Source organism: Anomaloglossus baeobatrachus, assembly GCF_048569485.1.
Source record: "Anomaloglossus baeobatrachus isolate aAnoBae1 chromosome 5 unlocalized genomic scaffold, aAnoBae1.hap1 SUPER_5_unloc_11, whole genome shotgun sequence".
NCBI lineage: Eukaryota > Metazoa > Chordata > Amphibia > Anura > Aromobatidae > Anomaloglossus > Anomaloglossus baeobatrachus.
Genome location: NW_027441786.1, coordinates 118,740 through 145,207, shown reverse-complemented (window position 1 = coordinate 145,207; position 26,468 = coordinate 118,740). Strand labels below are relative to the sequence as shown.

General features: G+C 46.9%; 1 protein-coding gene across 1 annotated transcript in view; it reads left to right on the top strand.

Moving 5' to 3' along the window:
- Positions 1-17,677, top strand: part of LOC142258796 (uncharacterized) — a 65,467-nt gene extending 47,790 nt beyond the window's left edge. Inside the window, exon 7 of the mRNA XM_075331390.1 lies at positions 16,731-17,677. Within this exon, the coding sequence (XP_075187505.1) occupies positions 16,731-17,608 (878 nt within the window). The 3' untranslated portion in view covers positions 17,609-17,677. The remainder of the gene's footprint in view (positions 1-16,730) is intronic.
- The last annotated feature ends 8,791 nt before the right edge of the window (positions 17,678-26,468 follow it).

Genomic DNA, 26,468 nt, shown 5'->3' with positions numbered 1-26,468 from the left:
ATGCCGATTATTGAAGGGTCCCCGGTGAGAGTAGGGTATATATTCCCCCGACCTCCGCGGGCGGAATATATAAAATCTCCCCGAATCTCACTGGCCTCCCCACAATAATCCTTGGCACAATTCGCTGCCACCAACCGATTTACGGTAACTATTAGCCGAACACACAGACGTGGGATTCAAGATCGCGATAACAGAACAGCCCAAGATTAATTATATAATTTAATCAGCCTAAAGCACACTAGAAACTACAATATATACAATAGGGAATCTACAGAATATACATATGTCAGAGTACAGTTACAATCAAAGCATGGGTTACAAACAGGCATACACAGTTCCAGCAGTTACCTTGTTGCGTCTGGCCACAGGGGGGCGCTGTAGACCAGGTTTCCAGGAACTCCCTCACAGGTCTTTCCCAACCAGGCCCCCGAGCAGAAGAACACTGGAAAATGGCCGAAGTAGGGTTATCAACCTGGGCAGATCCAGGTCCCCTCCTACCTTCGTGACCTCACAGGGAGCACTGCTCCACCCCTGGCTTGAGTTATGGACAATATCCCAACATGGAATATGGGCATAACTTTGCCTGGGAGCGTCGTAGGCGGACGCCAATGCTCTCATTGTGACAGTTATGAATTTAGCTACAGAACGAGGGGACTCATGACCTGTCTGCCAGTTCCCCATTGGCTGATATCACGCCTGGGGCATTTCCCAATGTCCTGCTCCCATAAAAAGGGGGTGCCGGCATCGTCCACATGCGGAGACACCATTTTTATGGTTGCCATATTTATCGGAAATATGGCTTGCGAGATATGAACCATTTTTTACTGGAGTCGTTCTGTCTGGCTATTTCCATAGCCTTGTAATGAGATACAACTCTTGTTACAGGGTGACGGCAGGGAGTCATCCTGTGTCCTTTGTTCCCACACCACCTCATCTCCATATCACAGGACATGGCCATGGAGGTGTAAGTGGAACACTGAGAACAAGAAGGGAGGGGGCACTGCCAGGGAGTGATGAGCGATTATGACTGGAGTCATAATTCATCTTCATATCCCGGGATTTGCCTCACACCTCCCCCCTTTTGAGGGCGCTAGGGGGCAGCACACTCCGGTGTTCCCCCGTGCGCCCGTCCGCGACCTCTCCTTGTCGGGACAGCCCGTCTGCGTTACCGTGGTCACGGCCCCTTTTGTGGCGAATGGTGAAGTTGTATTGCTGGAGCGCAAGGCTCCATCGCAACAATCGCCCATTCGTCCCAGAGACGGTGTGCAACCAGCTGAGGGGATTGTGGTCCGTCTCCACGATGAAGTGGCGCCCGTATAGATAGGGTTGCAGACGCTGCAGGGCCCACACTATGGCCAGGCACTCCTTCTCCATCGTGGAATAGGCAACTTCCCTTGGTAACAGCTTCCTGCTCAGGTACAAGACTGGGTGCTCTTGGCTCGCAGAGTCCACCTGGCTGAGCACCGCACCGAGGCCGAAGTCACTGGCGTCGGTCTGTACTACAAACGGCCGCGTGAAGTCGGCTGCCTGTAGCACGGGCGGGCTGGACAGGGCGTCCTTTAGGGCCCGGAAGGCTGTCTCGCAGTCCATTGTCCAATCGACTGCAGAGGGCAGCTTCTTCTTGGTGAGGTCCGTCAAGGGCTTTGCCAGGCTACTATAGCATGGAACAAACCTCCTATAGTACCCAGCGGTCCCCAAGAAGGACATCACCTGCTTCTTGGTCCTGGGGGTGGGCCAGGATGCGATGGCTTCCACTTTCTCAGGCTCGGGCTTCAGTGTTCTCCCACCTACCCGGTGACCGAGGTACTGGACCTCGCTCATGGCCAGCTGACACTTTCCCGGCTTGATGGTCAAACCTGCCCGGTGGATCCGCCTGAGCACCTGTGCTAGATGCTCTAGGTGGTCCTCCCAGGTGGGACTGAAGACGGCAATGTCATCCAGGTACGCGGCCGCGTACCCTTCAAGTCCCTTGAGCAGGGTGTTGACCATCCGCTGGAAAGTGGCAGGGGCATTCCTCATCCCGAATGGCATCACCGTGGACTCGTACAGTCCAAATGGGGTAATAAAGGCAGAGCGTTCCCTGGCCTTGCGAGTCAGGGGGATCTGCCAATATCCCCGGCTCAGATCCATGATGGTCAGGTACTGAGCCCCGGCCAACTGATCGAGCAGGTCATCGATGCGTGGCATTGGGTACGCATCGGCGACCGTGACCGCATTGAGCCCCCTGTAGTCCACGCAGAACCGAGTGGTTCGGTCCTTCTTAGGGACGAGGACTACAGGCGAGGCCCAAGCGCTGTTGGATGCCTGGATCACCCCCAGCTTCAGCATCTCGTCAATCTCCTGGCGCATGTGTTGCTGCACCTCCAGGGAGACCCGATATGCTGAACGCCGGATCGGGGGATGATCCCCAGTGTCCACGTGATGGACAGCCAAGTCAGTCCTTCCGGGCTGGTTGGTAAACAACCCCCGGAAGGGGAGGAGGGTGGCCCACAGCTGGGACCGTTGGTCTTCCAAGAGCTGGTGGCCAACCTCCACATCCTCAATGGATCCGCCTGCCCTAACCTGGGCTAGCATATCCAAGAGGGTTTCCGCTTCTCCCTCCTCGGGCAGGTTGCACACGGGGAGCGCACATGCCTCCCGCTCATGATGTGCCTTCATCATGTTCACATGGAAGGGCTTCCGCCTTCCACGGGCAGGGTCCAGGGTGACCAGGTACGTTACAGGGTTGAGCTGCTGGTACACGAGGTATGGGCCTTCCCAGGCTGCCTGAAGCTTGTCCTGTGGTACGGGGACCAGTACCCACACCTTTTGACCCACTTGGTAGGTCCTCTCACAAGCGTTCTGGTCGTACCAACGCTTCTGATCGGCCTGGGCTTGAGCCATATTGTCGTGTACCAGTTGCGTCAAGGCCTGCATTTTGTCCCGGAAGCGCATGACATACTCGATAACCGACACTCCAGGGGTGGCCAAATCCCCTTCCCAAGCCTCTTTCACCAGAGCCAGGGGGCCCCGCACACGTCGCCCGTACAGGAGCTCAAACGGTGAGAATCCTGTTGAGGCCTGTGGAACCTCCCGGTAAGCAAATAACAGGTGTGGGAGATACCGCTCCCAGTCACGCCCATGGGAGTCGACCAACATCTTAAGCATCTGCTTTAAGGTGCCATTGAACCGCTCGCACAGGCCATTAGTCTGTGGATGGTACGGGCTGGCCACCAGATGTCGCACCTGGACTTGCTTACAGAGGGCCTCCATCAGCTGGGACATGAATTGGGTCCCCCGGTCAGTGAGCATTTCCTGGGGAAAACCCACTCGGGAGAAAATCTCCAGCAATGCGGTGGCCACCTTGTCAGCCCGAATGGACGACAAGGCCACTGCTTCTGGGTACCGGGTGGCATAGTCCACTACCGTCAGTATGAAGCGTTTCCCGGAGCTGCTGGGGATGGCCAGCGGGCCGACCAGATCCACAGCCACCCTCCTGAAAGGCTCATCGATGATTGGCAGAGATACCCGTGGGGCTTTGGGGCGTGGCCCCGCCTTCCCCACTCTCTGACAGGTTTCACACGAACGGCAGTAGGCAGCCACATCGGCCCCCATTTTTGGCCAGTAGAAATGCTGGTTTAACCTGGCCTTGGTCTTAGCGATCCCTAGGTGTCCGGCCATCGGAATCTCATGTGCGATCCGCAACAACTCCGTCCGGAACGGATAGGGTACCACCAACTGTCGGTCCCTGGGCCACGCCTCCGGTGAACCCTGCTGGACCGTGGCCCGGTACAGCCGTCCTTGGTCCCAGACCACTCGCTCCGGGTCCGAGTCCGAGGGAGGCTGTGCCGCCTGCTCCTTAAGAGCTTTCAGGCTGTCGTCAGCTTCTAACGCTGCCTGAAACCCCTGACTAGATGTGGCCAGAATCGACGAGACTGTCACATCTTCGGTCAGTACCCCGGGACCTGTGTCCTGGCCTCCACCTGACTCGGCTGCCACTTGGTCAGAAGGGGAAGAGCTATCGGACCTCCGGGAGGCCCCTTGGCTTCCAGCACTCCCACTGCGGGTGACAGCGGCCACAGCCGCTGCGACCGTGGGTCGTGCCTGCTCCTCCTCCGTTCCTGACCAAGTCGCCGGTTCAGGCAGACCGACCTGGCTTCCTGACACCCCGGTTGTGGGGGAACCATGCACCGAGATCTTACCTGGGAGCACTTCCGCTCCTGGACCGGCCCCAATCTCACCTGCCTGTTCCCCTCCTGCAGCAACAGAACCCCGCTGTGAAATCTCTGGGGACCCCACATTTGCTGTGGTAGCCCCCACCCCACACACTGGTCCTCCCCCTGCAGCACCCTGCTCTCTGCTTATCCCTGCAGAGGGCAACAGATCCCAGCTCACAGGCTGGTTACTTGTAGAGGCATTGTCACACCTTTCTCTGACCCCCTCCCCTCCTGTCACAGCTGCAGCTGCGTGTGTGTCTATGGTGTCTGTGCAAGCAGAAATATCAGAGTTCACTCCCTCCTCCCTTACATCATTCATAGATAACACATTAACATTGTCAGGAGTCATGTCAGTACTGGCTGAAGGTTCAGCCCTTGGTTGGGGCCCAAACTGGGAGGTTATCTGCCCCAAATCTGTCCCAAGTAGCACGTTTGCAGGGATCCGATCAGTTACCCCCACCTCCCTCACCCCTCGCCCTGCGCCCCAGTCCACATAAATGTCAGCAACAGGCAGCGCCGGGTCAATGCCTCCAATCCCGGAGACAGCGAGGGTTTTTCCAGGGATCAAGTCTTGGGGGGACACCATCTCAGGCCGCACCAGAGTCACCTCCGAGGCGCTGTCTCGCAGTCCTATGGTCACAGACCGGCCGACGGTGACAGGTTGGAAGCTGTCCAGGGACCTACCACCACCCCCACCCACACAATACACCTTGGGCGGCCCTTGGGACGGGGACGGAGCCGGGGCCTTGGGACGCTGAGGGCACATGGCCTTGAAGTGTCCAGGTAGATTGCACTGGTGGCACCGTCTTGGTTCTGCCACGGGCCTGGAGAGGGGAGTTGAGGGGGACACCCCCTGCAGTCTAGGGGCAGGTGGGGCAGTCGCAGAATTCATCTTACCCCCTCTCCAGGTGCTGCTGGTGGCTGCTCTCCTGGCTTCAGGAGCCCGGTTGTTGGTGTAGTCATCGGCAAGGGCAGCTGTAGCCGTGGACCCCTTTGGCTTCTGGTCTCGGATGAACTGGCGGAGATCCTCAGGGCAGTTCCACAAGAGTTGCTCCGTGATGAACAAGTCCAGGATCTCCGGTCCGGTGGAAAGCTGCAGGCCTTGGGTCCAGTGGTCGGCAGCTCGGGCAAGTGCCCGCCGGTGGTCAGCCCAGGAGTCCTTTGGTCCCTTCTGTAGGCTCCGGAACTTCTTGCGGTAGGACTCTGGAGTGAGGTTGTACTGTTGGATCAGGGCCCGCTTGATGGTGTCGTAGCCCTGATCTGCCTCAGCAGGCAAGTCCCCAAGGACATCCAGGGCCTTACCCCTTAAACGGGGGGTCAGGTATTTGGCCCACTGGTCCTTGTTCAGATGGTGCTGCAAGCAAGTCCGTTCAAAAGCAGTCAGGAAAGAGTCCAAGTCTCCATCCTTCTCCAGCACTGGGAAGTCCTCAACACGGACCTTTGGAAGTTTGGTGTTTTGAAGGTCACATGTGGCTGATGAGGGCCGGAGCTGAGCTAGCTGCAGCTGGTAGTCACGGTCTACCTGTCGCTCTCGCTCTCGCTCTTCACGCGCTGCCTGCCGCTCTCGCTCCGCAGCCTCACGCTCTGCGTGCCACTCTGCCCTGCGCTCTGCCAGGAGTTCCTTGTAGCCCTTCTGGTCTCCAGCCTGGAGAAGGGCCATAGCCATTTGAAGAAGGCTATCCGAGCCTCCCAGGCTCGGTGGAATGGCACGTGGTGATCTGCGGCACGCTGCGGAGCCTGGTGATTCACTGTCCCTTTCAGAGCGGAGGGCTGGCATCTGGCTCGTTGAGGAACCTTGGGTGAGCTCCTCCTCATCTTGTCCAGCAGTGCCAGGTTGCGCAATGTCCTCGGCAGAACGGTTTTCTGGCGTCGAGCTCCTGGAGGACTCGTGGGCAACCTCCTCATTGCTGTCCACAGCACCGTCCTCCCTCTCTTCGGCTCCTGCCTTAGCATTGGCCAGTTGCATAGCTCTGCTCCTGGTGCCATCAGCCATTCTTGCAGACTTTTGGTCACTGACACAGAACTGACACCTGATGCCTCCACACACCTTACAGTATCTGCACTCTGACACTCTAGTGTTGAGCTAGTCTGAAGACCCCAGCAGCCACAGCTGCTGCAGGCAGTCTTTAGTGTCTGGGAGTATGGGTCTCACACTCACACACACTATTATCTCGATCCCACCGCTATGCCACCAATATGTCACAAACCACCGGGGGGGTCACTCAGAAATCCCCCGCGCTGGCTACCAGTACGTCACAATCGGGGGGTAACAAGTGGGGGGTCACCCCTCCTTTATACCTCCCGACCGACCGACAGAGCACGTGACGCGCTCTCTAGCGCCCCTCTTATAGTCAGGCCAATTATGGAATTGCCCGACAATAAGCAAGGAGGCCGCTATACTACTTATGCCGATTATTGAAGGGTCCCCGGTGAGAGTAGGGTATATATTCCCCCGACCTCCGCGGGCGGAATATATAAAATCTCCCCGAATCTCACTGGCCTCCCCACAATAATCCTTGGCACAATTCGCTGCCACCAACCGATTTACGGTAACTATTAGCCGAACACACAGACGTGGGATTCAAGATCGAGATAACAGAACAGCCCAAGATTAATTATATAATTTAATCAGCCTAAAGCACACTAGAAACTACAATATATACAATAGGGAATCTACAGAATATACATATGTCAGAGTACAGTTACAATCAAAGCATGGGTTACAAACAGGCATACACAGTTCCAGCAGTTACCTTGTTGCGTCTGGCCACAGGGGGGCGCTGTAGACCAGGTTTCCAGGAACTCCCTCACAGGTCTTTCCCAACCAGGCCCCCGAGCAGAAGAACACTGGAAAATGGCCGAAGTAGGGTTATCAACCTGGGCAGATCCAGGTCCCCTCCTACCTTCGTGACCTCACAGGGAGCACTGCTCCACCCCTGGCTTGAGTTATGGACAATATCCCAACATGGAATATGGGCATAACTTTGCCTGGGAGCGTCGTAGGCGGACGCCAATGCTCTCATTGTGACAGTTATGAATTTAGCTACAGAACGAGGGGACTCATGACCTGTCTGCCAGTTCCCCATTGGCTGATATCACGCCTGGGGCATTTCCCAATGTCCTGCTCCCATAAAAAGGGGGTGCCGGCATCGTCCACATGCGGAGACACCATTTTTATGGTTGCCATATTTATCGGAAATATGGCTTGCGAGATATGAACCATTTTTTACTGGAGTCGTTCTGTCTGGCTATTTCCATAGCCTTGTAATGAGATACAACTCTTGTTACAGGGTGACGGCAGGGAGTCATCCTGTGTCCTTTGTTCCCACACCACCTCATCTCCATATCACAGGACATGGCCATGGAGGTGTAAGTGGAACACTGAGAACAAGAAGGGAGGGGGCACTGCCAGGGAGTGATGAGCGATTATGACTGGAGTCATAATTCATCTTCATATCCCGGGATTTGCCTCACACTTATCAAAAAAGAAAAAGAGGACAAACTAGACTCCACAACCTGGGCAAAACCAAACTCTGGACCACTACATAGACTGTTTCCGTAAAAAAGTAAAATCTAAAATTTTGGACAAACCACAAAGTACCACACAATATTAACAAGAAGGAAAGAAAAGCCATAAAATCGTTAAAATCTAACAAAAATATCATTATTAAACCAGCAGACAAAGGAGGAGCCGTAGTAATTATGAATATGACGGACTACATCCAGGAAGCACACAGACAACACTTGGATAAAAAATACTACACTCCGCTCCAGGAAGATGCCACCAAAAAATACACAAAGGAACTAACCGATATTATCAATGAGTTTGGCTCTATGTCATCCTCTCTACTGGATCTAATACCAGACAATCCCCAAACAGGTACCTTCTACATGTTACCCAAAATACATAAAGAAGGTAATCCAGGGAGACCCATCATCTCTGGTATTGGGACATTAACTGAGAATATCTCAGGCTGGGTGGAGAACACTCTGAAACCCCTGGTGAGAAGCACACCTAGTTACATCCAGGATACCACAGACATTCTCTGCAAATTGTCAGCCTTGGGTCCACTTCCAGAGGATACAATATTAGCCACCATGGATGTAGAGTCTCTTTACTCTAACATCCCACATGAAGATGGAATTGCTGCATGCAAATATTTCCTCCAAAAAACAATCTGGCCACGGAACCAGCTCTGCAATTCATCAGGTTTGTGCTCCACCACAACTATTTCTCCTTTGGAGATAATATATACCAACAGTGTATGGGCAGCGCTATGGGAAGCAAAATGTCACCACAATATGCTAACCTGTTTATGGATAAACTAGAGGAGGAATTCTTGGAATCTTGTGCTATTAAACCTCTAGCATACTTCCGCTACATTGATGATCTAATAATAACCTGGACAGGCTCAAAAGATGATCTGATTACCTTCCACAACAACTTCAACAAATTCCACCCAACAATCAAACTCACCCTCAACTTCTCAAAGTCCCAAATACATTTTCTGGATACAACCATATACATCAAAGACAATACCATACAAACGTCAGTTTATCATAAACCTACAGGACGTCCGGCATATCTGAGATGGAACAGCTTTCATCCAAGACACATAAAAAAAATCCATCATCTACAGTCAGGCTCTGAGGTACATCCGGATCTGCTCAGACAGTGAGGACAGAAAACTACATCTGCTATTCCTGAGAAATACATTCCTACAACAAGGATACCATCCACTGGTAATAGATGAACAGATCCACAGAGCTACAAGGATCCAAGAAGCAGCCTCCTGGATTACAAACCGAGGGAGGATAACAATAGGGTACTGCTTGTGGTCACATATAATCCCCACATGAGCATCCTAAGGAAAATTGGTGCTGATCTTCAACCCATATTTCACAGGGACCATAGACTGAAAGTAATATTCCCAGAATTACAACTTCTCTCCTACAAACAGCCCCCTAACTTAAGGAATCTCCTTGTTAGAAGTGTCCTCTCATCACCATCAGAGACGGGCACATTCCCCTGTAATGGTAAGAAATGCAAGACCTGTACCCATATTTTACCAACAAATACGGTCCACATAGCCAACACTAATCAGAACTACAAGATCATGGACCTCTTTTCATGTACGTCCTCCAATGTGGTATACATGATACAGTGCACAAAGTGCCCTGGAGGAATGTGTATTGGGGAAACTAAACAAAAACTACAAACAAGGATGAATCTACACAGGCACACAATAAAAGATGAACTGGACACGCCAGTGGGAAAACATTTCTCCAGACCGGGACACAGTATGACAGATTTAAAAGTACTAATACTGAAAGGTCATTTTAAAGATGACACAGACAGAAAAATTTGGGAATTCAAACTGATAAAGATGTTTGGATCCTTAACAAAAGGACTCCATTTAACACCTAGTTTTATGACTCACTACATGGACACACTTCACACCTCCAACAGGAGAACCTCAGAAGTGATCTGAACAGACACCTCCAACTCATCTGCATTTCTAAGGGGTGCTTCACACACAGCGAGCTCGCTGCCGAGATCGCTGCTGAGTCACGCTTTTTGTGACGCAGCAGTGACCTCATTAGCGATCTCGCTGTGTGTGACACTGAGCAGCGATCTGGCCCCTGCTGCGAGATCGCTGCTCGTTACACACAGCCCTGGTTCGTTTTCTTCAAAGCCGCTCTCCCGCTGTGACACACAGATCGCTGTGTGTGACAGCGAGAGAGCGACGAAATGAAGCGAGCAGGGAGCAGGAGCCGGCGTCTGACAGCTGAGGTAAGCTTGTAACCAAGATAAACATCGGGTAACCAAGGTGGTTACCCGATATTTACCTTAGTTACCAGCCTCCGCAGCTCTCACGCTGCCTGTGCTGCCGGCTCCGGCTCTCTGCACATGTAGCTGCTGTACACATCGGGTTAATTAACCCGATGTGTACAGCAGCTAGGAGAGCAAGGAGCCAGCGCTAAGCAGTGTGCGCGGCTCCCTGCTCTCTGCACATGTAGCTGCATTACACATCGGGTTAATTAACCTGATGTGTACAGCAGCTAGGAGAGCAAGGAGCCAGCGCTCAGTGTGCGCGGCTCCCTGCTCTCTGCACACACAGCTAAGCGGTGTGCGCTGGTAACTAATGTAAACATCGGGTAACCATATCCGATGTTTACCTTAGTTACCAGTCTCCGCAGCTTCCAGACAGCGGCTCCGTGCAAGCGCAGCGTCGCTTGCACGTCGCTGCTGGCTGGGGGCTGTTCACTGGTCGCTGGTGAGATCTGCCTGTTTGACAGCTCACCAGCGACCATGTAGCGATGCAGCAGCGATCCTGACCAGGTCAGATCGCTGTTCGGATCGCTGCTGCATCGCTAAGTGTGAAGGTACCCTAAGAAAAAACTTAATTTGATTTCCTTGGCTTATCTTTTAGGAGGCATCATCTTTCCCATGTCCTGTTGTAACATTCATTTAAATGTTGTGTTTAGTCTCAGTAATTAATTTGTAATTTGCCGGAAGAAGGAGCCTCTGTGCTCTGAAAACTTGCTAATATAATCTTTCTGGTTAATAGGTTAGCCTATAAAGGTATCACTCCTAAAATACCTTTGTCATTCTTGGGACATAGTATTTCAATTGAATATACTTGTGTAATGAGAGCGTTGGAGATGGCAGGATTAGAGCTGATCATAGATCTGACTTCTCCATCTCTCTGTGACTTTTGGATCACATTTAGCCCGTTCTCTACACTGAGCACTTACATCAGGGTTTCGACACCAGGTTATCGGACAGAGAGAGGTCGCCCCTATTCCATGGGTCAGAAGGTCACAGCATAAGCCAGCACTAGTTGGATCTGATTTGCCTTCCATTTAGCTGTGCAGACTATCCTTGTGCTGGCGCTGCTAGGGTTAAGCAGACCCTTGTGTCTTTCTTGACTTATCATCCTGTGTTGTCTCAGCTGTTCTGATTTTTTGCACTTCCCCTGGTATAAGTTCTCACCACTTTACCTCAGTAGTTGCCAGTGATAACTTGCTTTTCCATGGTCCTGGCATGGAGGTGTGAGCCATGGAAAGAGAAATTGTTTTGAATTTGATCCTGGAGATTGCTGCTTGGATCTGCTTGTGTAGATGGGTAGGTAGCTGGCTTAGTGGTAGAAAACAAAGAGTGGTTATTAATGGCGCATATTCAGATTGGGCCAGGGTTACTAGTGGGGTGCCACAGTGGTCTGTATTGGGCCCCCTACTATTTAATATATTTATTAATGATCTGGTGGTTGGTTTACAGAGTAAAATATCAGTATTTGCAGATGATACAAAACTATATAAGGTAGTTAACACAAAGGAGGACAGTTTGCAACTACAGATGGATTTGAGTAAATTGGAGAATTGGGCTGAAAAATGGCAAATGAGGTTTAACACAGATAAATGTAAGGTTCTGCACATGGGAAGGAGAAACAGATGCTACGATTACTTACTAAATGGGAAACTGCTGGGGAAATCAGACATGGAAAAAGACTTAGGCATCTTAGTCAATAAGAAGCTAAATTGGAGTGCCCAGTGTCAGGCAGCAGCCACCAAAGCAAATAGGGTGATGGGATGCATTAGAAGAGGTCTGGGGGCACGAGATGAAAACATCATTCTCCCTCTGTACAAATCAATCGTCAGACCACACTTGGAGTATTGTGTGCAATTTTGGGCGCCGGTGCTCAAGAAAGACATTACTGAACTTGAAAAGGTTCAGAGGCGGGCTACTAAAATAATAAATGGAGTGGGTGCATTATAATACACGGAAAGGTTATCAAAATTAGGTCTATTTACTCTAGAAAAGAGAAGACTTAGGGGAGACCTAATAAACATGTACAAATATATCAGAGGGCCATATAGAGATCTCTCCCATGATCTGTTTGTACCAAGGACTATGACAAGAACAAGGGGGCATTCTCTTCGATTGGAGGAAAGAAAATTCCTACATCAGCATAGAAGAGGGTTCTTCACGGTAAGAGCAGTGAGGCTCTGGAACTTTCTTCCTGAGGAAGTGGTGATGGCCAACTCACTGAATGAATTTAAGAGAGGAATGGATGCTTTTCTTGATAGCAAAAGTATAGAGGGTTATAAATAGCATAATCTTACAGGTAGATAGAAGAGAGACCAAGATTATTAGAGGAATGGGTGGGATGCAACACCAAGACATGTTATTAAACTTGGGGTTATTTAGTTTGGAAAAACAAAGGCTTAGGGGGGATCTAATAACAATGTATAAACATATGAGGGGACAGTACAGAGACCTTTCCAAAGATCTCTTTACACCTAGGCCTGTGACTGGAACACGGGGGCATCCTCTACGTCTTGAGGAAAGAAGGTTTAATCATAATCACTGACGAGGATTCTTTACTGTACGAGCAGTGAGACTATGGAGCTCTCTGCCGCATGATGTTGTAATGAGTGATTCACTACTAACATTTAATTAGAGCCTGGATGCCTTTCTTGAAAAATATAATATTACCAGTTATGTATATTAGATTTTATGACAGGGTGTTGATCCAGGGAACTAGTCTGATTGCCGTATGTGGAGTCAGGAAGGAATTTTTTTCCCCATTGGAGCTTATTTGACACATTGGGGTTTTTTGCCTTCCTCTGGATCAACATGTTAGGCTACGGGTTGAACTAGATGGACTTAGAGTCTCCCTTCAACCTTAAAAACTATGAAACTATGAAACTATAAGTATTCTTTGGTGTCTTCCTATTGATCATCTCCCGTTTTATTCATTTCTCTTTCCATCCCCCTTTTTTACCACTTGTTGTTGGGGAATGCGGTTTCTTTTTCCTTTTGTCTGTTATTTTCCTTTTGTGTCATTATCATAAAGCAGGACTAGTGTTCCTCCTGCCCTGCTCACTTGACACGGTTGTGATTAGGGTAAGACAGGGATAGACACGTGATTGCCGCACAAGAGGAAAAAACCTGTCTTGGCACATCGGGGAGCTCAGGGTTGCTCAGAGTAAGTGACAGGGTTTATCCTTCTTGTTCTTCCCTAGAGGCAGTGATTCCCACCCCATCTTTGTCATGATACACCGCTCAGCCTCTTGGTGGAGCACCACAACCAGGGACTGCCCTATATAGGTAACTGGTGCCTACTGTCAGCAAAGTCCAACCTCAGAGGCTCTGGTGATGACTGGGTAGGCACTTAATCATGCCCCTCCTGGTAAGCCTGGTTCAGGGCGCAGTGAGGCTACGTCCCTTCTCCTAAACCTATTAGCATGACAGGTTTACATGTAATTCTTCAAATTACATGATTCAGATGAAACCCCCAAAACATCCATTCACTGTAATAAGGCAGCAGAGTTAGTCTGGACTCCTCATGGCAGCGCGGCAATCATCCCTATCGAGTGAACGGTTATCTCCAGTAATTGTATTATTACACCGGATTCTTTATGATGTTACATCGTCCTCTTCTCCCCATTCAGGTCCCTTCAATATTGGATCCTTTCAGTGGAGATCTTTTTATATAAGAGAATTCTCCTGATTGCCCCGTGAAGGATGGATATGGACAGGGACAAGATGGCGGAGAGGATATTACACCTCACCCTAGAGATCCTCTTCCGGCTTACTGGAGAGGTGAGAGATTCTGATGACGTCACATTACATCATTCTTATCTATGGGAATAACAGATTGTCAGAACTGGAGAGGTGAGGACTCTGGAAATGTCTGTAGTGAGATTTATTACTGTGTCTCTCCATAACCAGGATTACACAGTAGTGAAGAAGACCTCTAGTGAGCGCTGTCAGGCCCCTGTGTCTGAGGGATGGGGAAGACCCCTGAGCCCAATCACGGGGCCTCCACCTCACCCCCCGGTACATGAGGACATCAATGACCAGAAGATCCTAGAACTCACCTACAAGATGATTGAGCTGCTGACTGGAGAGGTGACACTGCTGGGAATGCTGGGACATTATACAGTAACGCTATGAAGGGATCGGGGGTGACGGTATCATTGTATGTGTCAGGTTCCTATAAGGTGTCAGGACGTCACCGTCTATTTCTCCATGGAGGAGTGGGAGTATTTAGAAGGACACAAAGACCTTACAAGGACGTCATGATGGAGGTTCCCCAGCCCCTCACATCACCAGGTAATAGACAGGACTAAATACACACAGCCTATAATTATCTGTATGTAAGGAATGAATTCAGTCCCTGTATGTGTCTCCTCCAGGTCTATCCAGTAAGAGGACAACACCAGAGAGAGGTTCCCGTCCTCTTCTCCCACAGGACTGTAAACAAGAAGATCCCGATGTTCCTCAGGATGTGTTTCCTCCAGCTCTATCCTGTAAGAGATATCTCATGTACTTGTACTCATGTACTTTCTGCACTAATTTTGTGTTTACATTTTTAGACTTTCTGCTCTGTTTTTTTTCAGCTGTATTTTCTTTGCTTCTGCTTCTTCTGCTGTTTGTTTCTAGAGCCTTCTCTATGTCGTTATGAAGGCAACTCAAAGACCTGCAGAGGGTTCATGAATACTCTGTTTCCCAGAAAACACGACCTACACCAAAAATAAGACCTACCATGATTTTATGGGATTTTTGGAGAATGGTTGAAATATAAACCCTAGTTACAGTCAGGGCCAGCATTGGGAGGAGTCAAACTGCACAATTTCTCAGGAACCCCATTCTCTTAGTGACCCCATCAGTTCTATTTTAAGGTTGATTGTTTGAGGACCTTTGATGACTTCAAAGTCATGTGACATGATGTAACCAAAGGTCTCTTAATTGCAGGAGTCTAAAAGAACTGAACAGAAGACAGCCTTTGGGGGAAAGAGTTGAGCAAAGTACTAAGCAATAACACAGGGCCCCTATTCTCCTAGGGAAGAAGGGTGTGATGCCACCGCTTCTCTACTTCATCAAAAACTGCAGAGTTCCCTATGCCAGAACTCTCACTCCAGTCCATGATGTAATTTTTCAGTGTATTGTCTTGATGATTTGGAGCCCTAATGTTTATCTGCACAGTCCGCAAGATCCTGATACCTGCTTTGGTTACAAAGTCTAAGGATAGGCCATCAGCGTTACAGTCCCAGACATCCCTATTAGATATCCGGAAAATGTCTCTAACAGAGGCGGCTCTTAGCCTTTTAAACTTAGCTGTCAATTTTTGACAGCAACCTCACAACTCCAGTCGACAACCTTGTGACTCGATTACGGGATATTGAAGGGTTACTAAGATCCCTATTGCTGCTGTATTGGTACTCCTTGGATGTTCAAAATATAACATTAGTTACAACAATCTATAAATGTTCGAGAAAAATTGATGCTATAAGATGTGTTTTTTCACTACTCCTCCCTGATCAGTCACGCAGCAGCAGGAACTACAGAATGGAGCGGATACAGATGAATTGTCACATATGAGTTAATATTTTTTTATTACATGTGGCTTTAACTATTTTATTTTCGCCCTTAAAAAAAAAAATCTCTTTGAAATTGTCTATATTGTGGATCAACGTCACAAAGAGATTTTTTGCAGGCATCGTCAACTCTCATGGCGGCATCAGGATCTGTAGAAACTACAAATTCTGGTTCTGTGCCTGTTAACTTCTTTGATGTCTGTGATCAACACACTGACTCTAATTAATCTAGCAAGGTCATTCTCTCCTGGGCTACTTGTTAATGTCTTTGATCACATGCTATAGGGGAGCCAGTGTTATTCGCTTCTTTACTGTATATGCCATTCAGCTATAGTTTACCTAGACAGGTGTGGTGAAGTGTTGTGATACAAACTAACTGGTGTTTGGTGTTTGTTGTTGTGCATTATTTTTGTGAGCAGTTGTGGTATTAACCTTTGCTGTCTTTTTGTTACTGCCTTCCTGCTCTTGCTTTTCTCCTTAGTCTCTCACTCTTTATTTCTGTGAGTTTGTAGTGTGTCTGAATTTTGATTTTCCCGTCTGTTTTAATCTGTGTTTCAATCATACTCCAGCCCTTTCCTTCCCTACGGGGGATAACATATTAGATCTGGTCCGGAGAATAGCAAGGCACAAGTCTCTGGAATCTCCTCCTTCAGGGATAATCCAGAGGTTATTGATAGCCTAGGGTCTTCTAGCATGAGGAACAGTATAGGAGCCATCTGTCCCTTGTTATCCTGCAGTCACATTGTGACAATCACTCAGATTATTTATTGTAGCACATTTCAGAGAACTGGTATTACTGGAGAGATATCTTGGATACAGGAATGGAAGGTCTGAATTAACAAAGATGTAACTTTTAGATCTCAAAATTAGAAAACAGATTCAGTTTATTTTTTTCCCTAGTTTAATTTCTGCTGTTATGGTTTAAAAAAAAAATGTACTTTCAAAGTAATATCATTAAATAATAACATTGTGTTTTATTTTTAGCAGATGACTATGTCGGGAGTTCAGTTGGACCTCTAATATCTTCAGAATTTAAAACAGATGATCAAAGTATCACACATGATACATATGAAGAGTCTGCTGGTGTCCTAGATATACCTCCAGTCCTTCCTAGGAAAGCACTATCATCTGATCTTTTCAAACAAGTCCAAAATTCCGATCATCAAAAAACTCACACTGGGGAGAAGCTATTTTCATGCTCAGAATGCAGTAAATGTTTTACTCAGAAATCAGATCTTGTTATACATTACAGAATTCATACAGGGGAGAAGCCATATTTGTGTTCAAAATGTGGGAAATGTTTTATTCAGATATCAAATCTTATTCGACATCAGAAAATTCACACAGGGGAGAAGCCATTTTCATGTTCAGAATGTGTGAAATGTTTTATTCAGATATCAAATCTTATTAGACATCAGAAAATTCACACAGGGGAGAAGCCATTTTCATGTTCAGAATGTGGGAAATGTTTTATTCAGAGATCACATCTTGTTACACATCAGAAAAAACACACAGGGGAGAAGCCATTTTCATGTTCAGAGTGTGGGAAATGTTTTATTCAGAAATCAGAACTTGTTTTGCATCAAAGATCTCACACAGGGGAAAAGCCATTTTCATGTTCAGAGTGTGGAAAATGTTTTATTCAGAAATCAGACATTGTTAAACATCAGAAAATTCACACAGGGGAGAAGCCATTTTCATGTTCAGAATGTGGGAAATGTTTTATTCAGAAATGGCAACTTGTTAGGCATCAAAGATCTCATACAGGGGAGAAGCCATATTCATGTTCAGAATGTGGGAAATGTTTTATCCATAAATCACATCTTGTTACACATCAGAAAATTCACACAGGGGAGAAACCATTTTCATGTTCAGAATGTGGGAAATGTTTTATTGAGGAATCGAAACTTGTTTTGCATCTAAGATCTCACACAGGAGAGAAGCCATTTTCATGCCCAGAATGTGGTAAATGTTTTACTAGGAAATCAGGTCTTGTTTACCATCAAAAAAATCACACAAAATAAACCATTTTTATGTTCTGAATGTGGAAAATGTAATTTTCAGAAATCAGATCTTGTTAAACATGTGAAGAAGCCACACAGGGAATGAACTTTTTTCATGTTGTGAATAACTGAAATGTTAAGGCCCTGTGCGCACTTGCCGGTTTTTGACGCAGATTTCCTGCGGTTTTGCTGCATGTTATGTTCATAACATTTCTTCAGTGATTCACCAGCAAAACCTATGGGGAAAAAAAATGCTGTGCGCACTATGCAGATTTTGACAGCTGCATGTTTTTTATTTAGTTACACCAGGGTATGTTTTCACAATTTTTTCCTTGGTTTCTCTTTGTCTTATGGCCAGTGTGAACATGGTCTCATAAGCTCCTTGTATACCATCTCATACTCCGGCTCACTTTTTTGTTTTTATGTAGTTTTTTGTATTCAGTACAAACAGGGACTGGCCCCCTTTTCAGTGAGCTGGGCATTTCATTCTGTGCATCCCCTGACTGTGTGTCCTGTTGGGACCCGGTCACTCTCAGCCCTTAGCCACATTGAGGCCTATTTTAGACCCATGGTAAGGTTTTAATATTAGAGAGTGTAGGTACTATCCCAACTGGGTACACCTTGACGTTTGGTGGGATAGCTTTATGCTTTTTTGATCAAAAACAGTGTTTACTAAGTACCCTATGTTTATATGCACTATGCTTTTATTTAGTTACAGCAGGGTATGTTTTCACAATTTTTTCCTTGGTTTCTCTTTATCTTATGGCTAGTGTGAACATGGTCTCACAAGCTCCATGTATACCATCTCATACTCCGGCTCACTTTTTTGTTTTTTTGTTTTTATGTGGGATTCCCGCAGCAAAAACAATTGCATGTCACTTCTTTTCCGCAGGTAGCTGCGGCATTTCACTCCATTGACTGCAATGTTATCGTGAAATCCAGGAGGGAATAACGCAGGTAGCAAATTCTGTGCGGTTCATTGTGTTTTCCTGTGTTATTCCCTCGGGTATTTCGCGTTTTTGGGACATAATGTTTCATCGCTGCCTGCGGTTTGCAGGGAAGTGATGTCATTATGACAGGAAGAGGAAGCGGAGCAGAGAGTAAACACACAGAGATCACAGACATAGAATACACACACATCTCACTCACACAGACATATAGAATACACATAGAAATCAAACGGACATATAAAAATAAACGCGGGATCCACTGTATTTTTACCTTCCAGCCGAGGTAAGCACACAGCGGCAGCCCGGTATTGTCAGGCTGGGGAGGGCAAGGGGCAGGGTTAATGCCCCCTCCCTCAGCTGAGAATATCAGCCCGCAGCTGCCCCGGGACTGTTGCATCCATTATGCGGCAGTCCCGGATGTCCCCAGGTCTTCCAGATGCCGTGATGCGGTGGCTATCCAGGTAATAAGGAGTTAAATGACAGCGGATCGCTGCCATTTAAGTCACTGCTTTTAATCATGGCAGTGTCTATGAGACAGCTTTCATGATTAAAACCCGTAATTAAGGTGAAAAAACACACACACAGAGAAATCCTTTATTTTAAATAAAACACAAAAAAGCCCATTTCACCCCTTTATTAACCCCTCCCAAACACACAGCTCCGGCGTAATCCACGTCCTACGATGCTTGCATCAAGCCGCGACTGACACTGTACAGAATGCAGCCTCGCAACAAGCCTCCAGAGAGGTAACCACAGGTCATTTCCCATGGCTGGTAATGTGAACACACTACCGCTGGGGAGAACTAGAGTGATCTGTCATCTATCTATCTATCAAGAAAATTACTTTTTTTTTTCTTTCTTTTTCTCAATGTGCTTTATTGCATTGAATGCATTAAAACATATGTATCAACCTGCAGAAAAACTGCACCGAAACCGCACGAAAAACGCAACAAAACGCATGCGGATTTCGGTGTGTTTTTTTGTGGGGGTTTTTTCTGCGGGTGCAGTAATCTTTCAGTGCCTGCGGAATTTTCTTACTAAAATTCCGTTTTCCATAGCGCACAGGGCCTTAACTGGTAACTCAAGCCTTGCCAACCTTCAGAAAACCAACAGAGCGGAGCAGCCATTCTTGCTTTCACAATTTGGCAAATGTTTTATATCATTAATCAGGTCCTGTTGTCAGATGAGTCACACGGGAGAAGCCATCATGATGTACTATAATTCAAAGGGTTTTTATCCAAAAAGCAGCTACAATTGTTCAAGTAAGAATTGGTGAGGGAAAGAACCATTTTCTTTCTTTTTAAACTTACTGCGTTTTTCGGACCATAATACACACCCAGGTTTTGAAGAAGGAAAATAGGGAAAAAGATTGAAGCAAAAAATGTGGTCATGACGCTCTGTTATGGGGGGGAATCTGCTGCTTTCAATGTTATGTTACAGGGTTAATATCCCCCAATTTTGAACACAATGTGTTTTTTTTTACTTTTCCTTTAAATAGTGCAAATCTGTGGCTGCCTTTTATATTTACTAAAGCAGTGGAGAGCCGCAGATTAGTGAATTTTTTAAATATAATCCAGTACCAAAACTTTTAGAAGTCTGCTCCGAAAGGATTTTCCAGGTTGTGAGATCCCACAACCCTCAGTGATCACTCTCATAGTGAAAGAATGAGCACTATAACCCCAGCACCCACGACTTTATTTTCTAAACAGCGCAGCCCCAGATTCGAGATAGGAACTCTTAAGTATATCACATGGTATATAATTGCATTTCCAAACTTGTTTTGTTAATAATGCTTGTAAAATATACAGTGCCTACAAGTAGTCTTCAACCCCCTGCAGATTTAGCAGGTTTGATAAGATGCAAATAAGTTAGAGCCTGCAAACTTCAAACAAGAGCAGGATTTATTAACAGATGCATAAATCTTACAAACCAACAAGTTATGTTGCTCAGTTAAATTTTAATAAATTTTCAACATAAAAGTGTGGGTCAATTATTATTCAACCCCTAGGTTTAATATTTTGTGGAATAACCCTTGTTTGCAATTACAGCTAATAATCGTCTTTTATAAGACCTGATCAGGCCGGCACAGGTCTCTGGAGTTATCTTGGCCCACTCCTCCATGCAGATCTTCTCCAAGTTATCTAGGTTCTTTGGGTGTCTCATGTGGACTTTAATCTTGAGCTCCTTCCACAAGTTTTCAATTGGGTTACGGTCAGGAGACTGACTAGGCCACTGCAACACCTTGATTTTTTCCCTCTTGAACCAGGTCTTGGTTTTCTTGGCTGTGTGCTTTGGGTCGTTGTCTTGTTGGAAGATGAAATGACGACCCATCTTAAGATCCTTGATGGAGGAGCGGAGGTTCTTGGCCAAAATCTCCAGGTAGGCCGTGCTATCCATCTTCCCATGGATGCGGACCAGATGGCCAGGCCCCTTGGCTGAGAAACAGCCCCACAGCATGATGCTGCCACCACCATGCTTGACTGTAGGGATGGTATTCTTGGGGTCGTATGCAGTGCCATCCAGTCTCCAAACGTCACGTGTGTGGTTGGCACCAAAGATCTCGATCTTGGTCTCATCAGACCAGAGAACCTTGAACCAGTCTGTCTCAGAGTCCTCCAAGTGATCATGAGCAAACTGTAGACGAGCCTTGACATGACGCTTTGAAAGTAAAGGTACCTTACGGGCTCGTCTGGAACGGAGACCATTGCGGTGGAGTACGTTACTTATGGTATTGACTGAAACCAATATCCCCACTGCCATGAGATCTTCCCGGAGCTCCTTTCTTGTTGTCCTTGGGTTAGCCTTGACTCTTCGGACAAGCCTGGCCTCGGCACGGGTGGAAACTTTCAAAGGCATTCCAGGCCGTGGAAGGCTAACAGTTCCATAAGCCTTCCACTTCCGGATGATGCTCCCAACAGTAGAGACAGGTAGGCCCAACTCCTTGGAAAGGGTTTTTACCCCTTGCCAGCCTTGTGACCCTCCACAATCTTGTCTCTGATGGCCTTGGAATGCTCCTTTGTCTTTCCCATGTTGACCAAGTATGAGTGCTGTTCACAAGTTTGGGGAGGGTCTTAATTAGTCAGAAAATGCTGGAAAAAGAGATAATTAATCCAAACATGTGAAGCTCATTGTTCTTTGTGCCTGAAATACTTCCTAATACTTTAGGGGAACCAAACAGAATTCTGGTGGTTTGAGGGGTTGAATAATAAATGACCCTCTGAATAAACTTTTCACAATTTAAAAAAAAAAATAAAAAAATAATTAATAACATTCTTTTTTGCTGCAGTGTATTTCACACTTCCAGGCTGATCTACAGTCCAAATGTCACAATGCCAAGTTAATTCCGAATGTGTAAACCTGCTAAATCTGCAGGGGGTTGAATACTACTTGTAGGCACTGTATATTCTTCATGCCTGTCTTTCTTTGTTGTTTAGATGTGATGATTTTACCTCAGAACCTCTGGAGTTGAGGCAGAGCTATAGACATTTTGCACAAAAATAGTGACCGAGTGTTGGAAAATCCCAGAGATTGGCAGTGCGTGTTCTTATCTGACAGTTTTCCATTTCTGCAGCAGTGGACTCTATGACCCTGGCAAACTGTCAGTTTTTCCTCTCAGTTGTCAGCCTCTGACTTCCTTTATAAACATTACCCTGGGTTGCTTTGGGTGCTGTTTATAGTTGTTCCTGGCTGTAGTCTGCAGCGTTCTTCTCCTTTTGTTGTTCCAGAGACTTCTGTGGTAGCTGCTAAGATAAGTGTTTGACTTTTGTTATCTCGGCTCAGGTGGTAGCATTTGTGTTTCCCCTGTATTGTTTTCTTTTGTCTCCTTTAGCATTAGTGGTGTTGACGAAGAGCTCATACCTACGATCCTTACTTTAGGCCTGAGCTCTTTCCCTGGAGTGAACTAAGTGACACCTCAAAACCCCATTGACTCCAGCCCTTACAAGGGCAGTACCAAACTGAGCCTAAGTGAAATGGCCCTAAAAAAAGGGCGTCAGTTAGTCCACTCCAGGGAAAGAGCTCATGCCTGGTTGCGGACAGCCACCTGACTCACCTATGTTGATGACCCCCCTCCAACAACTGACCCGGATCTAGATATGGGTGAGACCAACCCTTATTATCAACTGTGTGACTGCACATTGTCTTTTATCATTGATCTGGATGTATAACCTTTAGGCGAATATGAAATCATGAATATTGTTGTTATAATCTTACCCACATAAATTTAGCCATAGGACACCGCTGTGACCTGGATTTTTTTTTCTCTCGGGTAATGATTAATGTTTCTGGGACAATATATATGGATATATGTCTTTTTTCTTGATGAAACACCAATTTTATATACTGTATCAGTAGGTCATAATGAGAGGTTTTTGTTCCCACTGCAACACACCTATTTTGGACGTATAAACACACAAAACTGGCTGTTTGCCTATCATTTGGATCAAAGTAGCTTATCAATCTTGCAGTGTCTATCAACAAGAACTGAATCACACTGTGCATCCTAGATACGTGGAAGTTGTTAAGACACACTTGTCCCAATTCATAAAAGCTTTTATGCCAAAAAATTGTCACACAAGCTTTGAAAAGTCTAAAAAATGTGGATCAATTCAGAGAATTTTGATGGCTTTTGGCAGTTTCACTTCAAAATTATAAAAGCCATGGGTGGGACGGGGGCGTAACATTACAGCTTTAATTCATGACGAGCTGTGGCATTCCCTATACCAGGAATTTCACTCCAGTCCCTGATGAGAGTAATATTTCTAGTATGGCACACGAAGGCACACCCCAGATTCATGAAGAGGCATGCACCACTTCATGAACCAGGAGTGTCCCCTGCATAAATTGGGTTTTTTATATTATAAAAACGATCCCTTTACAAAGGATAATTATTGTAGTTAAAAAACCGACAGACAGAATTTTATATGTCTGATATCCAATTGGTTATTTTTTTCATGGGGCTCCCCACAAATAGTGATAAGTGTACCCGTTGAACTTCGGGTTCAGCTTTTTAATCCAGACTTTAGATAAAGTTCATTTCGGGACCCGGACTTGACCTGAATCCCATTGGAAGTTACTAATTGGGCAGTTCGAGTTTTCGCCCACATGCCACCAGCCAAAAAGCAAACATTTCCGCGGTAGGGAGAGCGGGAATTGCGCACACTACATCCTATAACAATGTTTTTACTTACTGTGAAAGCCATTCAAACACTGCTAGGAGCTTGCATCAGGCATACCCGAGCACAGCGATTCTAGGTCGAGTGGTTAGGATACGTAAAGCACCCCAACTCCAAACTCGGTCACTGATTTTTTTTTTTTTTTATGAAGTCTGTTTTCGGTACAAACTTTACTGTTCGGGTTTCCTCTTCTCTGCCAGTGAAGCTTTATTACAGTTTAGATTATGGGTGTATTAAGAGACCAGAACTGAAAGGGGTCCATCTCTTGGTGAAGAGCGAGTAACATTTATGATACCTATGCTGAGGTTTTTTGAATTTAATGGGAATCTATCACTAAAGGGGGCTTTACACGCTGCAATATCGTTAATGAATTATCGTCGGGGTCACGGTGTTTGGGACGCACATCCGGCATCATTAACGATATCGCAGTGTGTGACAAGGAGGAGCAACCTTAAACGATCGCAAAAGCGGCCAAAATCATTTGCCGCGGAGAGCGCGTCCTGAAACAAAAAATAGTTTTCAGGATGTTAGCGATGCTGTTCGTCGTTCCTGCGGCAGCACACATCGCTGTGTGTGACACCGCAGGAGCGACGAACATCTCCTTACCTGCCTCCACCGGCAATGCGGAAGTAAGGAGGTAGGCGAGATGTTACGTCCCGCTTATCTCCGCCCCTCCGCTTCTATTGGACGCCTGCCGTGTGACGTCGCTGTGACGCCGCACGAACCACCCCCTTAGAAAGGAGGCGGATCGCCGGCCAGAGCGTCGTCGCAGGGCAGGTAAATACGTGTGACGGGGGTAAGCGAGGTTGTGTGCCACGGGCAGCGATTTGCCCGTATTGCACAACCGATGGGGGCGGGTACGATCGCTTGCGATCTCGCTAGTGAGGTCGCAGCGTGTAAAGCCCGCTTTAGTGTTTACCACTTAATTAAAAATCAGAATATAAAAATATCCAATGACGTGTAATTTACTGGGCTGCTTGATGTAGTTTTGATAAAATAACTATTATCACTAAAGAACTAGTAAACCTGCTGCCATGTATCCTCTATCTCCATAAGCTCTGTATAATCCCGTCCCACCCGATTGGCAGCTTTCTGTCTATGCTCATTGTACACAGCCAGCTGCCAATCAGTGATGTGGGCGGGGTTATACACAACAGCATTTCTAGAACTGATAGATCTTCAGCAGATAAAACTAATTTTTAGCAAACACTTCAACAAGCAGCTAAGTGACACATCACTGGAAATGGAGTCAATTGTGGTATCTAAAATACACTCCATTTGTCCCACAAATACAATGGATAAATTCTCCTTATTCATGGACCTTTACACAATCATATGTAAATTAACCCTTAAATTTCACAATGAATAAGGATAATCCCCCCAACACCAAAACATTTGATGCAGGATGTCACGAACAGCACGCTGCTGCCCCCAATTGTCAGGACATTTACGCAATTGACCAATGATTAATAGACTAAGCCATGACTGTTTCCACTATTAGGATGATTATTGAAAAGCTCACAGTGAAGGTATAGTATATATACGATCGTTTCTATCTCTGGAATATATCTATACCTCAGTACAGTCACTGCCAACTCCACAATAATGAAAGGAACTACTACTAGCTGCCACCACCAATCGCTCAATTGGACACACAATATAAGTAGGTTTGTTCCTCTTAGGGGCACTTTGCACACAACGACATTTCAAGCCGATGCTTGCGATGCCGAGCACGATAGTCCCCGCCCCCATCGCAGGTGCGATATCTTGTGATAGCAGCCGTAGCGAACATTATCGCTACGGCAGCTTCACATGGACTCACCTGCCTTGCTACGTCGATCTGGCCTTATTAAGGGGGTGGGTCGTGTGGCGTCATAGTGACGTCACACAAGGCAGGCGGCCAATAGAAGCGGAGGGGCGGAGATGAGCGGGATGTAAACATCCCGCCCACCTCTGTCCTTCTGCATAGCCGGCGTGAGCTGCAGGACGCAGGTAGATGTTCCTCGCTCCTGCGACTTCACACACAGCGATGTGTGCTGCCGCAGGAACGAGGAACAACATCGTACCTGTCGCAGTCACGTAATTATGGAATTCCCAGACACTACATTCATGATACGATTACGACGATTTTGCGATCGTTCATCGGATCATCTAGGATTTACACACTACGATATCGAGTGCGACGCCGGAAGTGCGTCACTTTCGACATGACCCCTCCGACATCGCACCTGCGATGTCGTAGTGTGCAAAGTGCCCCTTAATCTATAAACCACATTCCAACGCCATACGTTATTTTATATATTTAATCTGAAAAGTAGGCAGTATTTATAAAAATATACAAAAGATATTACAAAAGTGAACTGAATTGCTTCCTGCAGGTGCAGAACTAGCATCTCTGAGAGAGTTTTGTAGTAAAAATTCGTTAGGCCGTCTGGGCCTGGGGCTTTATTAACCGGAAGGAGGTTTATTGCGGTCGTTATTTCCGCACATATTAGTGGTGCATTGACAGGATCAAGCTGCTCCGGTGAGATGAAGAGGAGCTTTAGGCGGGCTTTGCACGTTGCGACATCGCAAGCCGATGCTGCGATGTCGCACGCGATAGTCCCGCCTCCGCAGGTATGATATCGTGTTATAGCTGGCGTAGCGAAAATTATCGCTACGCCACCTTCACATGCACTCACCTGCCCTGCGACCGTCGCTCTGGCCGGCGACCTGCCTCCTTCCTAAGGGGGCGGGTCGTGCGGCGTCAGAGCGACG